The sequence below is a fragment of the Zootoca vivipara genome, chromosome 8 (genome assembly GCF_963506605.1).
Source record: "Zootoca vivipara chromosome 8, rZooViv1.1, whole genome shotgun sequence".
NCBI lineage: Eukaryota > Metazoa > Chordata > Lepidosauria > Squamata > Lacertidae > Zootoca > Zootoca vivipara.
In genome coordinates, this window is record NC_083283.1 from 53,439,349 (window position 1) to 53,456,104 (window position 16,756).

The 16,756-nt window shown below is 39.5% G+C and overlaps 1 protein-coding gene across 1 annotated transcript in view; it reads right to left on the reverse strand.

The window, feature by feature from the left end:
- Nucleotides 1-1,677: 1,677 nt before the first annotated feature.
- NETO1 (neuropilin and tolloid like 1) overlaps nt 1,678-16,756 on the reverse strand; it is a 105,723-nt gene continuing 90,644 nt past the window's right edge. Inside the window, 4 exon segments of the mRNA XM_060278220.1 lie at nt 1,678-2,142; nt 2,145-2,205; nt 10,965-11,523; nt 16,269-16,382. Of these exon segments, the coding sequence (XP_060134203.1) occupies nt 2,059-2,142; nt 2,145-2,205; nt 10,965-11,523; nt 16,269-16,382 (818 nt within the window). The 3' untranslated portion in view covers nt 1,678-2,058.

Sequence of the window (16,756 nt, forward strand, 5' to 3'; positions counted from 1 at the left end):
CACTACTGCCCATAATGTCCATTATATAACCTCTGTCGAGGATTTCTTCTATTTATCTCAATCCCTTGCCACCACAACTTGTGCTGTGGAAAGAAAGGATAGGAAAGAGAGGTAGGCAACAATAGGGTTTTCATAGCATGATGGCATCTAAGTCCTCTGGTTGCTGATGAATTCAAAGTCCAATCTTCCCCAACTCTTGCCCATGCCGACTGGTGTTTATGGGAGTTGGAGTCTAACAGTGTCTGGAGGGCCACAGTTTCCCCACCACAGAGTTACACAAACTTAAACAGCAGCAGCAAACCTTAATGGAAGACTTAGGTTTTTATAAAACTTGGTGCTTAGAGATTTGACAAACTTTGGGCTCAACTCTTGACTCCCTTTAACAGTAGCAGGACATGCAGAAATGTAAGCAAGCAATGCTTTTACTATCACTTCCATCTTCCCTGCCAGAACCAATTTCTCTGTAATTTTTTTAAAAAAAATGTTTTTAATGTTGTAACCCACCCTGGAATATTAGGGTGAAGGGTAAATAATAATAATAATAATAATAATAATAATAATAATAATAATAATAAATAATGTTGATGTGTCAAGCTGCTGTTAAAACACAAAAGCAGGGCTAAATAAAAAGATGGGAATTTTCTAGATACTTAATCTTACCCTTTTCATTTTCCATTGGTGAGCTGATGAGGAGAGCTGTTTGATCAAAGTTAAGGCTTAGCCAGCTTCTCACAAAACCCCCAGCAATAATAAATTAAAAGTGAAAAAGTGTCCTGCTCTTTGAGTCCATTATAATATTCACCATTTACTCAACTGGTTTATTTATAAAGGCAGACATTAATAATGACTACTAAAATGCAGTTAGAGAGAAACAAATATGTCCACCCCCCCAAAAAAAATCTTAAATATCTGCTATTGAATTTTCCATATATTATTTGGATACCACATATTTACAGAATAATCCATAAATATATGATCTCTGCATATAACACCCAATGATATTTGCTTTCAATATTTTGGTAGATGTTATTTGACAACCAAAAATAATAATATTTAGCAATGTACTATATTTAGTACCTGACAGCATTTTGTAATTATCAAGCAGTGGTATGTAGAACATTATAGCTTATCAGAGTTCCTATCTGAAGCCTGTCAAAATCAAACCACCAAGAGTTACCAAAAAATCTAAACTTAATTGCTCCAGTATCAAATTCTGAGTTAAAATTATGTGTTCAAAAATTTGATTAAAATTTTTTCATTAGTGAGATGGCAAATTTCATTTCAGCTCTATATGTCGTTGCCCAGTCCAATGAAGCAGTCTAGTTTAAGGGGGAATCACACCTAAACTAGTCCTAGTCTGGCCAGTGTACACATAGCCCTAGTCAGGCCAGTGTGCACATAGCCCTAGTCTGGCCAGTGTGCACATAGCCCTGTGTCTGGCCAATGTGCACATAGCCCTGTGCGTAGCTGACATATCACCAATCAGCTGTTTGGAAGGAGAAGCATGAGGTCTATTCAATGGGAAAGCTCATTAGTGTTTATAATATATAGCCATTTTGAATACGTTGCTGAAAGCTTATTTGTTTCAGTAAAAGAAAAGAGTACTACAAAACTCAGTGTAAGAAATTATTATACATTGTTTTATGTATCTTTATATAAAAAGTTACAATTAGCAAGCATGTGACACAAAGAAATGGATAGGAACAGCAGTAAGTATGGATGCATGCTTTTTACAATGTATCTCATCAAAGGGATTTTTGTTGTTGTTTGCCAACTCAAATATTCAGCAACATACATGCAAATCAGTTCCTCATTGTTGAGTTCAGTCATATTGTTAGATTTATATATCCAACAAATATATCTACCAAAGTGATTGTGAATGGATAAATAGTACCTGATTTAATCATTTTATTCCTGAAACGGGGTTATCTTTTCTTTGTAACAAAACAGAAGAAAATAAATAGAAAGAAAGAAAGGAAACGGATGATGACAATAATAAGAATAAATGATAGCAATGATAGTAATAAGAGTCTTATTGCCATCCATTAATTTTACTCATTACTGACTGATGTGGGGTTTTTTCATGAAATTGGAATAGCTGGTCAGAGTCCAGAACATCTTTAGCTTGCAGTTCCAGGGTCGACATTTTCACAATTCACTGTAGTATATTCAAAAGCACTCAGGATCGCACTATTCCCAAGCAGTCTACATAATGAAAACAATGTACATATAACAAGTTCAATGTGAATAATTGTCTTTGACACGACATATAATATACAAGTACACAATGAATGACATTATTTTGGTGCTTTCAATTCCCTTTCTTTTTCTAAAAAAACAATTTGTACTCATGTACTTTTCATACAAATGTCTGCATATTCTAAGTATTTGTGGTGGTGGTGGCAGTGAGAGCATACACAGCAGAGGCTCACTGCACATGTAGAATATCCACACTTGGGCTGTTTGTGAACTGCTCTATATTGTCAAATAAATGTGCTCATAATTAAGATGAATGACTAGAACCTTGAAGACAGCTAGGCATATAAGTGCTTCATTGTCCACAAGACTGCAGGCGTCCTGATTGTATGGCTGGCTTTTAAATGGACAAAAGGGAAATGTTGTAGATGGAAATGTGGCACCAGGACACAAAGTCATTTAGGATGTTGTTTTGGTATGCCAGTAATTGGAAACAGTGTGATCGCAGTAGTACAACAGTTCTTTGCCAGGCTTTGGATATGTAAGCAGTAGGGTTGTGATATGTCCGGAATTTCCTAGGCATAGCCCTTGTAAACAGTGTCCAGGCAGAAATTGTTGAAACATACGGGGAAATCCAGACACATAGCAACCCATGTCATTAGTGTAGATTTGGGCGGATTTCGTCAAAAATAGCTCAAAAGCTCAACTACTTTGGACAAAAAAAAAGCTCACCAACTTTCACTTTTTTAAAAATATGGCAATCCTAGCAAGCAGAGAAGTTGAGATGAAGGAGGGGAACAGTCCTGAGCACAATGCTATCTTATCAACAGGACCAGTGATTCAATGCCATGTTGCAACCATTTAAGGCATGGGTAGGTAAACTAAGGCCCGAGGTCTGGATCCGGCCCAATCGCCTTCTAAATCCGGCCCGTGGACGATCCAGGAATCAGTGTGTTTTTACATGAGTAGAATGTGTCCTTTTATTCAAAATGTTATTTGTGGGGCATAGGAATTTGTTTTTCCCCGCTTCAAAATATAGTCCAGCCCCAGGTTTCGCTCGTGGGGGAAAATGGCTGACCCCTGTTCCACCTCTCCGACCTTCATGGGGAATTTGGCGGCTGCTTGGGGAGTAAAGCAGTCTCCCCACCCTGGGTTTGGACAGGGGACACTGGCCCGCAGATGCCCCCTAACCCACCCCGACTCTTTGAGGGGTGGGGCGGCCTGGGCCTAGCACCCATGGGGGCCGGAACTCCTGGAGGCCACGCTATGTGAGCGTGATCTCCATGATTAAAGAGAATAATTGGATTTAAATTCATGGACATGCTTCAAAAGAAGGGGGAGAAGATACTGCCAGGACTTTATCAGCTTCTGAGCGAGAAGAGAATCGAGGGAATATTTCATCAAGAAGAAAGAATGATTGGGACGGAATGAAAAGGGAAGTGAACTTTTTATTTTTATACTTTAAGATGTAGCTACCACTTTCCCGGATGGACTGTCTGATTATTTGGGACAAATGAGAAATGGAAACGAACTGTGTGGCATTGGAATTCATATAAATAGAGGATTGTCAGCTGGTATGATTTTAGAAGTTGCTTTGTTAAACTGTTAGAGTAAAAAACCTCCCCAGTCAGTATGCTTATTGGAATGGCCTGGAAGTCGCCGGTGAGTTGGATTTACGAGCTGTGGCGTATTTGGAATTTGAGATATAATAGCCTAATTGGAGTATCGGAACGCATAGGGAAGCTAAAAGGCGAGGAAAGCCATAAATCAGCCATAAGAGATTGTGCATAATGTGAACTGGCTGTTCCTCGCCAAAAAGCTGTACTCTTTTTTTTTTAAAAAAAATATTTTTTATTAATTTTCCAATTAAAACCAATTATATCACATTCATTATTTCAAATTATACACATATATATATCAATCAAACCGAATGTTATGCCAAATCGTCTAAAGAATTTTTTATTTGGGTTCCCATGCTTCAAGAAATTGGGGATTCCTCGCAACCGTCCACTGCCGTCTTTTTTCTAAAGTTCAAATCGTCCTCCAAGTTCATAATAATCCAGATCTTCCCCTTACAGTCACATAGATGTTTTCCACTTTCAACCGATTGTTTCCCAGCTGCTGAGATAAATATCAAACAAGGTTTCACAAATGTTCTTTCTCCTGTGTGGGTTAATCAGTCCAGCCTCCCCATAAATCTTCTTAGTCTGGAGCTCCCTGTTGCGTCGAAGCAGCGCCATCTTAAAAAACAAATCACTTTCGTTTTCTCTCATAGCCATGAAGATTAACGATCTTTATAAAATTTACAGCTTTTCCAGGCAGAAGACCCAAACATCAAACCATAAACTCTTGGTAAATTAATGGATCTCCTTGCCCTATAGCTGAACTTAGCTTCAGGTCGCTGCTCCAATTCAAAGTGCGTCACAGCTCATAAATCCTCCGAACGCGTCCAGGACTCCTTCCGTCCGATTAGGGGGGGGGGGCTTTTCTCATCGGCAACTCCACATCTTTAAAAAATATGCTCAGTAACAACAGTTTATAAAGTTCAACTCACACAGTCTTTTGCTTCTCTTTCACTCCAAACAAGCCAGGACATCGCGTCTGGGAAGGTACGAAGTAACTCATATGAAGAAAAATAAAAAAAAACTCAATTCCCTTATCGCTCCGTCCCCATCAATCCTTCTTCCAGATGATATACAGCCTTTGACTCCTCTCCCTCAGCAGCATAAATTTCTCAGCAGTAAACAGCACTTCTTCCCCTCCTTCTGAAGTATGTCCATAGATTTAAGCCTAATTATCTTCTTTAACCATGGAAATCCCCGCCATGCAGATTAGCGTCCGGGAGTCCTGGCCCTCGTAAGTGCTTTTCAGCCCAAGCTCCCCCCACTCCATAAACAGTCGGAGTGGGTCTGGGGGCATCGCGGGCCAGCGGCCCCTCTCCGTAACCCCCGGAGAGGGTAGGGGGTTGCCATTTACTCCCCTAGCAACCGCCAAATTCCTTACGAAGGTCAGAGGGATGGAAAACAGGTCCGCCATTCCTGCCGGCGGAAACCGGACCAAAAAGCTGTACTCTTGCGATCGACGGACAGTTTAGAAGAAGATGGAATACGATCTGAGGCGTTCAAGATGGCGCTGGCTTGTGTCAGACTGTTCACGCGGCAAGAAAGGCACTCCAGATCAAGAGAGATTTATGGGGAGGTTGGACTGGATAAAAAACCCACACAGGAAGAATGGATATGTGTTAAATCTTGTTTGATGCCTATCTCAGAAGCTGCGACATAAGACAAAAGAGAGAAGAAAACATCTAGAGGGACTATTGGAAAAATCGGGACTATTGTGGACTACAGCAAGATTTTGATATCAGGATTAGGATGGCAGTGCGAATAGTTATCTAGAATCCCCAGACATTGAAGCATGGGAAGCCTAATTTTTTGTTATGATTTGGCATAATATTTGGCTTAATTGATATGTATGTGTATAATTGGATATAATTGAAATAATTGAATTGTGTTTTAATTGGAAAATTTAATAAAAAGCATTTTTTTAAAAAAACAAAATATAGTCCGGCCCCCCACAAGGTCTGAGGGACAGTGGACCGGCCCCCTGCTGAAAAAGTTTTCTGACCCCTGATTTAAGGTGAATGCTCTTACCTGAACCTGCCTACACTTTCCCCTGAAGTGCTCCTATGGATTCCACTGCTGTGAATTAAGGACTTTTTGGGCTGTGGTACCCCACTTTTGTAATGCTTTTCCCAGGGAAGCTCAATTGATTCCTACTTTGATTTCTACTTGGTACCAGACCAAGGTATTTTAATTTACTTTTGTAATAGTGCACAGGCTTTCAGCTTTGATAAAATGTGACTTGTGCTTCTCTTTCCCCGATGTTTCACTTATTTTTGCATTGTTTCACTGATTTAAAATCTTTACAAGTTACGCTGTTTTCTTTAAGCTGCCCTGGTGATCAAGGTATATACAAACAAATATTAACTGGAAAAAAATGCAAGCCCAATATTTCAAACAGGCTACAAGAGCAAGCTAAATTCAACAGGGTGAAGTGTTTGAATAGCAGTAGAACTTTGCAGAGACCCACAGAACTGAACTGGAAGACATTTTTAAAAATAAATAAATAAAGCAAAAAGCTTTATTTTAATTACAAACCAGTCTGACTTCCAAAATCCAAAGCACAGGTAAGTGATTGTGATCAGCAACTCGAATGGCTGGTAGGGCAGTGCAAAAGTTCTTCAGTTTCCAGTCAAAATAGATCTCAGACTAAAGAACATGTAATTCCATCTGAGCCAAATTACAGTATAAAAAATTAGATGTCAAATAGAACTATCTATAAGAAGGTAAGAAGAAATACTTGATATTTTTATATTTGAAATATTTGATAAAAATAGTTGACTCAAGTGAGAATTCTGTCTCTCCACCACCACCACATTCACTCAAGGCCTGAAAATACTGGCTAAGTAATTTTGTAGTCAAAATGTTTGTATGTATAAAACAAAGAATGACTTATGACTTCTCCCTTCCCCTGAAAAATCAAAAGCTTGTATATCTTACTAATAGTTAAACATTTTGTTTCTATGTGTTTCACTACATACCTATACACATCCATCTGAAAAAAAAACACCCAAACTGCAGCTCAGATACTTATAGTGACTATTTGGTGTTCTAATGTGTGGGATAACCAGCCTCATATAATCAACATGCTTAATTAATATATGAAGGGGTTAATATCATAGAGTAAACTGTCCTGCCAGGCTCAGCTATGTCCACTTCCATTACCTTGGGAGGAAATGGGTAATCGAGTCCCAGTCTACCTGAGAAGTTCAGGGTGTAAAGAGGTTTGAGTTGATGGCTCCAGCTCACACTGCATGGCTTTCATGAGTCACTCTTGAGTTCCTATACCAATAATTTAGGAACTTTCACCACTCTATAACTAAGTCTGCCTGTGCAACTTTTTCTGAATGCTATATGGAAAAGAATATGAATCTGATCCTTGGAGAGTTTGTAAGTAAACCATTTTTAACTTACCAAACGTGGTCATTTTCAATGCTAGGGGAAGAGGGAAACTTTGGGGTGCACTTTAAAGGGCATATTTTAAAGGTCTAATAGCCTATAATTCCATTTTTCACTTTGCAGTATGTTTTGTGATTTTTAAACCTCTGCTGGGGTTCTCTCACCAAGGAATACTTGCCTAAACTTGAATCCTGGCATCTAGGAATTATCCTTTTATGCCTATTTTTCCCCCATGCACAAACATTATGTTTCATTTCAATAAGAGGAAAGGTCAGTGTGCTCAACAGGAATAAACACGGGGAGTTTTCCCTAGCATAAAAGTTGTTGGTTTTGTGTCAGTCCACACCTACAACAGAATAATATGAAGCCTTAGGTTGTGGCAGTAATAGTTTTGTATAGAAAACTGTCAACTAGATGTTGACTGTTTAAATATTAAGGGGAAAATAAAATATAAAATCATGTGTCCAAACCCTCCAGAAAACTGTAATTAGTGCTAGCAAAATGAAAGTGCACACCAATATAAAAGGAACAAGTAGATTAAATTCTTACAAGCTGTTAAGCAAGCCCTTTTCCAACATCATAAATTCTAAATGACAATACAGTGAGATAACAGATACCTTCCTATCTTAATTTAACTAAGCATTTAAGCGCCATCAAACAAACAGCCTGATCACAGCTGTTGGCAGCAGAGTGTGACCTGGTACCAGTGCTGCTCTCACAGCAGGGACAAAGCACTGTGCGTGATCCCCAGCTGGGAGTTACAAATTTATCCCCTGGCACTTCCTTTCTGGTTGGTTATTCAAGGTAGAAAATTGTTGTTTAGATTGGAGATCAAGTGAAAATTTTGCTGCTTCCTACATATTCCCAATAGCTGGGGGCCATGCATATAGCACATCCAAAACAGTAATGCGGGGAAGAGACAATTCAGGGTATCAGACAGTTGTAAATATATGTTTTGTCATGGTCAGACAGCCAGTGTGGTGAAATGCATAGAGCACTGAGCTTGAAATGGAAACACCTTGGTTTAAATCCACACTCAATCCATGAGGTTTGCTAGCCAGTCCGGAGTAGGACATCACCAGTCTTATTTCCTCATGGGGCTGCTATGAGGATAAAATTATTCATACATTCCTCAGGAAGCATTGGGTTCAACTAGGGTAGATATATTGACAGATCTAAATTGAGAGCTCCCTAAATTTAGAACTCCCACAGTGTGGATCAGGCTAGAAGTTATTACCTATTGAAACACTTTCACACAATCATTTTCTTAAAAAGAGGGAGATGTTCATGCCAAGCACTTGTTTAGAATTCAAGCTTGAGATGCAGATTATACTTAGCAAGGATGCTCTAATGAAACCGAGGGTACCAATTTAATTTATTGTATGCATTCTTTAAGTTATAGCAGCTTCCTGCCTATAGTTTTAAATTCTTTGTATGCTGAAAGGTTAGCACCAGTTTCAAGCAAAGCAAAAGAAAATGAAGGGGGGGAAACCACCCCACACACAGGCACACACACACACACACACACACACACACACACACACACAGCAAATGATATACAACTACTAGACATTTTCAAAGAAAACAAATGGAATGCAAGAGATGATGAATTGGGAGCTATATATTTGTTCACTTACCTTCAGTTTGCCTTTTACACCCTAGTTGTGTTGTACTCAGATTCATGTTTGTTTAGAGACCCAATGAGGCAGAACCTGGAATGTTATGGCTATTTCATTCAACATAATAATGTTTGCATAGAAAACAAAGAAATATATGCATATACATTCTTAAATGAAGAATAATTTACAAACCCTGATCAAATTGATCCAAGACACTTAAAACTGGCATGCAGATTGACAAAAGTAATGTTCTCATAAACAAGGTCAACCCTCAAAGTGCCCCATCAACTCATCCCATTTCAAGTTGGCAGGGCTGAAGTTGACAAGATGCTTTGAGGTATTCAGATACCCCATGGCCTAGACGTACAAAATGAAACATTATGGAGCACATGAACAGAACATTAAAACACAGAGAAATAAAGCATGCATATGAAACACAAATCTATTTTTTAAAGTTCTGGCTGTTTCCAAATAAGCTGTAACATAAGTATTTTTCTTCTTTGCATTTACTTGCAAATTTTTAATCATTCTTATTTACAAGCATTCAAGGTGCAATACACAATAAAAAAAATCTCCGTGCTAGTCATTAAAACAGAAATCATGCCAGACTTGAATCAGAAAACTCTTCTCCACTACATTTTTTCCCATAAACAAATCTAAAAGAATATCAAGCTGAAGCGATAAAAATTATCCTGTGGTCTAAATGCCAAAAAAATATGATAAGCAGTGGTACTATGGTCAGCTACAGAAATCATACCATAATACTTTGAAATATTGTCATTTATTACATGTTTCATGGAAAAGGAGTTTCCCCTCATCAAACTATCCAATTCAGGTTTTCTTGAATATAGCTGAAAAACTGTAGTGGTTAGTGTTGTACTAGGAACTGAGAGACTAGGGTTCAAATTCCCACACAGGTATGAAACTGACTGGGTGACCTTGTGCTAGTCACTAACTTTCACCCTAACCTACCTCAAAGGATTATTGTGAGGATAAAATGGGGGGGGGACTTTCGTACACCACCTTGAGCTCTTTGAAGAAAAGATAGGATACAAATGCAGTAAGAAATAAACAAAAGTAACCATGTACATACTGATTTTTCAAAAGAAATCCCAACTAATTTTAGCAAAATTAAAAAGTCTTTGGTATGATCAAAGTACCTGCATTTTCTTATAGTTTTGCATTTAAATAAAATTAAAACACTAAAAAAAATATTGACATCAGTAGGGAGATTGAGTTATTTATCATGAGCTGAAAGATAGGGCAGGAACAGATGTGACCTGAGAGATCCATAATTAGGAGAAGGCTTAACCCTTTCCTCCCTTTTTTCCCACTCAAAGGGCAGCTATTAGATCTAGATGTGGAGAGATGGATACAGATGCCCCCCCCCCAATTCCTGTCATCACAGAGCTCATAGCTGCTTTAAGATGGGAGGAAAAGGTCATCAGGAAAAGATGGAGGAAGGAAAGGAGTAAACTTCCTTTCCCAGATTGCCACTTCCCTGGTTGTCAAACCGGAAGTGTGGGGCTGCTGATTAGGAAAACAAAAGAAAACAAAAGCTAAGGGTTGAATCCAGTGCTGAGTACAATGGGATTTCTCTATCATTTCCTCTCCTCATGGACCCTCAAAACCTGCTCTGAAGTGTCCCCAATCCATTCGGAGGAGATTTTGAGGGTGTAGAGGACGGAGGCAATCCTGTAGGTTTCCTGTTTCACATCTAATTTGGGCCGGAAGTAAAAACAAACAGAAGGAGAAAGAGTTCAAGAAGCACATTCACACAGCATGTTTTGATCTGGTTCTCAACTATGGCTGTGAAGGGGTTCCCTTGCAAAACTGTCATGGATCACAGTGCCAACTGCTATTCGGTGACTGAGGATATAAACGTTTGCCAGGACAGCTTTTGGATTCTTGGCAAGCGGTTTCTCTGCCTTTGCTGTTTCCATGCAGTGTTTGCATGATAACTCCCAGCGCTCCTTTTAGAGCAATTGCTCATCACAAGCTATGTGAATGGATCTTAGAAAGTAAAAAAGAAGTAAAGAACTGATATAAATTAGAGAAATAAAGAGGGAAGAGTTAGGCTTGAACCCAGTCCTCATACAATAGTCTTCATCAAAAATCTATTGATACTGACCGCTGGACAGCTTTATCATGCCTGGATAGCCTGTGACTCGTGGTTGGTACCTCTTCGATTTCATCTATCTCGCACGCATCTGCAGCATCTTGGGAGTAGCTATGCTTCATTACGAGGATATTTCTTCTGTTCATGGGCTGTATGAGAGGCTTTACAGGCTGGGGTTGAATTTCTGTCAAGATAGGCGTATCTCTTGTGCTGAGGTTACTACGGCTGCCCTTAGTGCTAGATAACTGTGATCCACAGTGGTGGTCATGAATGCATTTTGAAGATGACCTCCGCAGTTTATGATAATTTTCAAAGTCATCTGCAACGTCTGCAAGGTCCGCTGTAGCCCCTGTCCCTCTAAGAGTGCATAGCTCATAGTGAGGAGGCTCAAACACCTCCTGGAATACTGTTTGATCAAAGTCTGCTTTCCTCTGGACATATTTTTTACGAGGCTGTTTGATCTGTACTATAACAGAGATAATGATAAGGAGGACCACAATACAAGTGGTCACCCCAATTATTGTCCCACTGGTATTGGTAAGCTGGTCCAGTATGTTGGCTTTTCTTTTTTCTGTTTGATGGGGAAACATAAAAAGAAAGAAAGAAAGAATTAATATTCTCTGTAAATAAACAAACAGTTGCCACTATTCTTTGTAAGCTAATATAAGAATGGCTAACTGGAACAGAAAGTTGAATTGGCAGGACAATCTTTTATCTTGATGGTGAGGTGATTCACAGTGCCAAATTCCTTCATGCAGTTGGAAAATAAAAATTGATCTACCTCTATAGCGGGATTCACATGAAACCATTCAGTTACAGGAAGGAACCTTTCGATTTTTCTATCTCAAGTATTTCTGCCCTGCTTTTCTCTACTAAAATGCTCAAAGAAGCTAACAAAAAATAACTAAGGGTGCTTCCAGAAAAAAGTGTTTTTTGGAGAGTGGTGTGTGGATTTGGTGTTCTTTATTCATGGAAATTTCTTGCAGCGTCCAAATGATGCTGTCATCAAATTTTCAGCAAGTATCTCCCCAATTTAATCCAGATTTACCCTTTCCGTTGAGAATCTAAGAAATTAAAAAACAACAATATCTGTTGCCAATTATTCATTCGCAACATCTCAGTGATCCATTTACAGTATTAAGCCCCTGTCTGGAAGCACCCTAAATTTGACAATATAATCTGGTTATAGCTCTAACTTTGCAGCCTAGCGTCAGTTGCTTATTAGCGATATTCTTGGGTGCACGATGACAAACTTCAGTCTGTGAACTAGCAGCAGTTTATGGAAATTTAAATAGGAATGCTTCTTTATCCTTGAATACCATCTCAGCTACTAACATTGATGTGTGTGAAATCACTGGTATTAGTTAACACTCACCTGTCTCAGGAGGAGAAGCAAGAATTATTACAAATAAGATTTCAAGTAAGATTAAAAAAAAAATCTTTTACTATGAGCCATTGCATACCTTTTTGTTATACCATACATGCCAAGCTTCATAAATATAGATCTTCATAGCATCACTGCTCTAGACCCAAAGGATAATCTTCACAGGCTTCTTGTCTCAGCCTGTTCATTCTGGTAGCATAAATTGCACTTGCTCTGCTCCACTGGCTATGTGATTATCACTATATGCTGAACTGTCTTCCAAATACTGCCAAGTTTTATTATAAAAAAAAACATAGGTTTTGTTCACAAAACTGAGAGGTCTACTAGATTGAATGACTCATTGACACATTTCTTTTGAAACTACCATTGCAGGTACCTCTCAATGGGAGGAGGAACCACTGGTGTGGAGATATGGGGAGCACTAGGAGTGCAGTCCAAGAGGAATTCTGGCCAAGAAAAGGCAGTGAACTTTCAAGTCTACCTCATAGCTCTATGTGAGAGGTTGAACCCAGAGACTATAACTGGTGTAAGTCCTCCTTAAAAGGGCATTTTTGGGGGGTGGGGGACAGGACCAGATAGGGAAGACTTGAGCAGGAGCCTAACTCAGTTCAGCTCAGTCACATGACCTGGCTGAAAAGGTAGTGCAAGTCAAAACTATATTTTAAAGGCTTGTTTTCCTTCTAACAGGCTTAGGCTGGCTCTGCTGTCAATATCCTGGCTCCAGAACAGGGTTCGGATCTGGTCTAACTTTACACTGGCTCAACTTGTGCCAGCTTGCTTTATATCAGCTTCTTGTGCTAAGCTACAGTTTCCAACTGATGACTAAATTTCTTCCATGAATCAGTGTCATGTATTGACCAATCTTAACCAATGATTGGATTTAAATCAAATGTGAAAAATATAATAGTGTAAAGTCACGTCCCATGAATGACATAACAGCTCTATATTTTCAAAAATAAATAAATAAATTCCAGCAAAGGAATATATTTTTCAATGCCTTTGGCTATGTTTAAGATCAGTTCTTTGCACAGCAAACTGAAATGGTGAAGGATTTCTATTCATTCAGAGTAAAAAATGTTTTCAATTTAAAATAAGTAGCAATGCTTAAAGTGGCAGGATGCTTTCTTTTCCCTGCAGGAAGGGGAAAAAATCAATATTTGGCCCTCACTTTAATTTATTTATTACTAGAATGCCTAAGGAAGATGAATCAATGCAACCCTAAATTCTGTGAACAGAGATAAATCAAGTCTCTTAATGTGCTTAGCATATTAGAAAACAAAACACAGAGAAATAAGTAGAAAACTATGTGGAAATTTAAGTACTTCCTTGGGGAAAGTTAAGGCGTGTAATGATAGGAGATGCAGAAGGATAGGAGATGAGGGTGCAGAGTTGGTTTACAACTAGCTCTTTAGAAAAAAATGTGAAGTATTCCTGAATGGGCTTTAAACAACGGAAACTAAAAGGTTTATCAGGAGCTCTGTGATAATTTGAACATAGGCATTGGTGTGTCTATCTGTGGTCCCCGCCTCTGTTGCATTTTTTTGACTATGCACTTTTATATCCTATGGTGATTTTAAATGGTTGTCAGATCCCCTGACAGGACTGAAAGACTTCCATACATACACTTTGGCTTAGCAGACAGTAAGAACAGTATGTCTAAAAAACCTTTTCATTGAAGGAAGCCATTTTAACAGCCAGGTATGCGATTCCCTGTTTGATCTGTCCTTTTTATCCCTACTCACACCCAGTACAGTAGAAAGTATAAGATTCATGCAGACATTCATCTCCGTGTACAGACTAAATGCTTGGAGATGTGAGGCCATGCCTACTGGCCCTGCCAAAATATCATGTCCCAACAACCATGCATCTGGCACTACGTCTGAAAAGACATAGACTTTCACATGTCCGGAACCTGCGCACAATTCTTCTTATTATTATTATTTATTTTACCCCGCCAATCTGACTGGGTTTCCCCTGCCACTCTGGGCGGCTTCCAACAAATACCAAAATGCATTAAAATATCACAGATTAAAAACTTCCCTAAACAGGGATGCCTTTAGGTTTTTTCTAAATGTCAGGTAGTTGTTTATCTCCTTGACCTTTGATGGAAGGGTGTTCCACAGGGCGGGCGCCACTACCGAGAAGGCCCTCTGCCTGGTTCCCTGTAGCGTTGCTTCTCGCAGTGAGGGAACCGCCAGAAGACCCTCGGCGCTGGATCTCAGTGTCCGGGCTGAACAATGGGGGTGGAGACACTCCTTCAGGTATATAGGACCGAGGCCGTTTAGGGCTTTAAAGGTCAGCACCAACACTTTGAATTGTGCTCGGAAACATACTGGGAGCCAATGTAGGTCTCTTAGGACCGGTGTTATGTGGTCTCAGTGGCCGCTCCCAGTCACCAGTCTAGCTGCCGCATTCTGGATTAATTGCAGTTTCCGGGTCACCTTCAAAGGTAGCCCCACATAGAGCACATTGCAGTAGTCCAAGCGGGAGATAACTAGAGCATGCACCACTCTGGTGAGATAGTCTGCGGGCAGGTAGGGTCTCAGCCTTTGTACCAGATGGAGCTGGTAGACAGCCGCCCTGGACACAGAATTGACCTGTGCCTTCATGGACAGCTGTGAGTCTAAAATGACTCCCAGGCTGCGCACCAGGTTGTTCAAGGGCACAGTTATCCCACTCAGAACCAGGGAGTCCCCCACACCCACCCACCCCCTGTCCCCCAAAAACAGTACTTCTGTCTTGTCAGGATTCAACCTCAATCTGTTAGCTGCCATCCATCCTCCAACCGCCTCCAGGCACTCACACAGGGCATTCACTGCCTTCACAATGAGTTCCTAATCACACCTGACTGCTAATTCCGCCGAAACCCAGTCCTAAGTGCTACCAGTTACAGAGCGAATATATCTGAAGGGGAAATAAAAATAGGATACAGAATTCATACATTCCCTAATGGGGTAGTTAACCTCCCCGCCTCCATACTATACTTCCTAATTAAAGAAGAAATAAGCTGGTGATGTTTGCCACTTTTCAAGAACAAGGCATTCATTTACACAGCATTTCATGGCATGCTGTGAATACGTTTCAACTTTTAATTCAGCTTGATATCCCTGGGAGACACAGCTCTGAAACGAAATGCATTTTTAGAACAAATATTGATAGCTGCTGACTTGCTGGCAGGCACCTTTACTTGTGATCAGCATGATATTTGAAAATGTATCTCCATGACACAGTCGGCTGCTGCTGCTATTGCTGCAGCTAGAGATTAGTTTCAGGGTCTCAGAACCATTTCATGAAGACTTGGTAACATCATCAACACCACTTTTCAAAAGGTGAAGGCAATTAACACAACAAGTCTGTTTAGTCCATGTCACGTGTGAATTGTGTGGAGGGGTTCTACGTGTTGAAAGGGACAGATACCATGGACTCAGCTACATTAGGAAGAAAAAACATTTTATATGTGTTATTACACTGTGGCACCAGATGGCGCTGTGGAGTACCATCTTTCTCCAATGTGATTTCCCACTTTGATATTTACAACAGGTTTTTCTGAAACGCTTTTTTTGATGTGTCTAGGTCCAGCCCATGATAGGAAATATGTATCAGAAATACTGTACATTACATGAATTCGTTCAGGCAGAATGGAAAGAAGATGCAGGAAGCATATAATTCTGCATCTTTTCATGTCACTACTGTGTTAAAGCTTCCCCTTGGCTCTATATTTATCAAATCCCTGTTCTGGCTTTGTTCTATATAGCTATACAATCTTTATATATCAACTGTTTACCTGCATCCCATCACCATCATGAGTTTGATTGGCAGGACCCATTTAAAATTGGCATTCATCACAATCAACTTTATAACAAAGAAAACGTGGCATTAATGAGCATAAAGTAGCATCTTTCTAATTCCACATCACTATACTTATGCATTACCTTTGCAGTGGTTTTCATCCCATGGATACACACAGTTCTGGAGCCCATTGCAGACCAATGTATTATTAATACACATGTTACTATGGCAAAAGAATGTGTTGGCTTCACAGGGGGCTAAAAAACAAAGGAAGAAAAAGATACATCAGTAGGACTCATAGAGTATTTCCAGACTCCCATTCAGTACCAATAAAGAGGTTATACAATTCAAAACACCACAAAGCAGAACCTGGATTTTCCAACTCTTTTTTAAAGGTTTTTTTAAATGGAGGCTTAAAAGTGTGTAGACAATTCTAGTGTAATCCTACAAAACAAATAAAGAGAGAGAGTTCAAATATAGTGGCTTCACTCTGTCCTATGTAACTCTTTCCCATGATTAGCAGAACAGAAAATATGAAAAACAAGTAATGCAGATTTACTTACTTTGTGTCATTTACATAGGTTTTAGAATTTGCGCCCCGAGGCCCCCCCAAGCCCTTTTTCAGTAAATA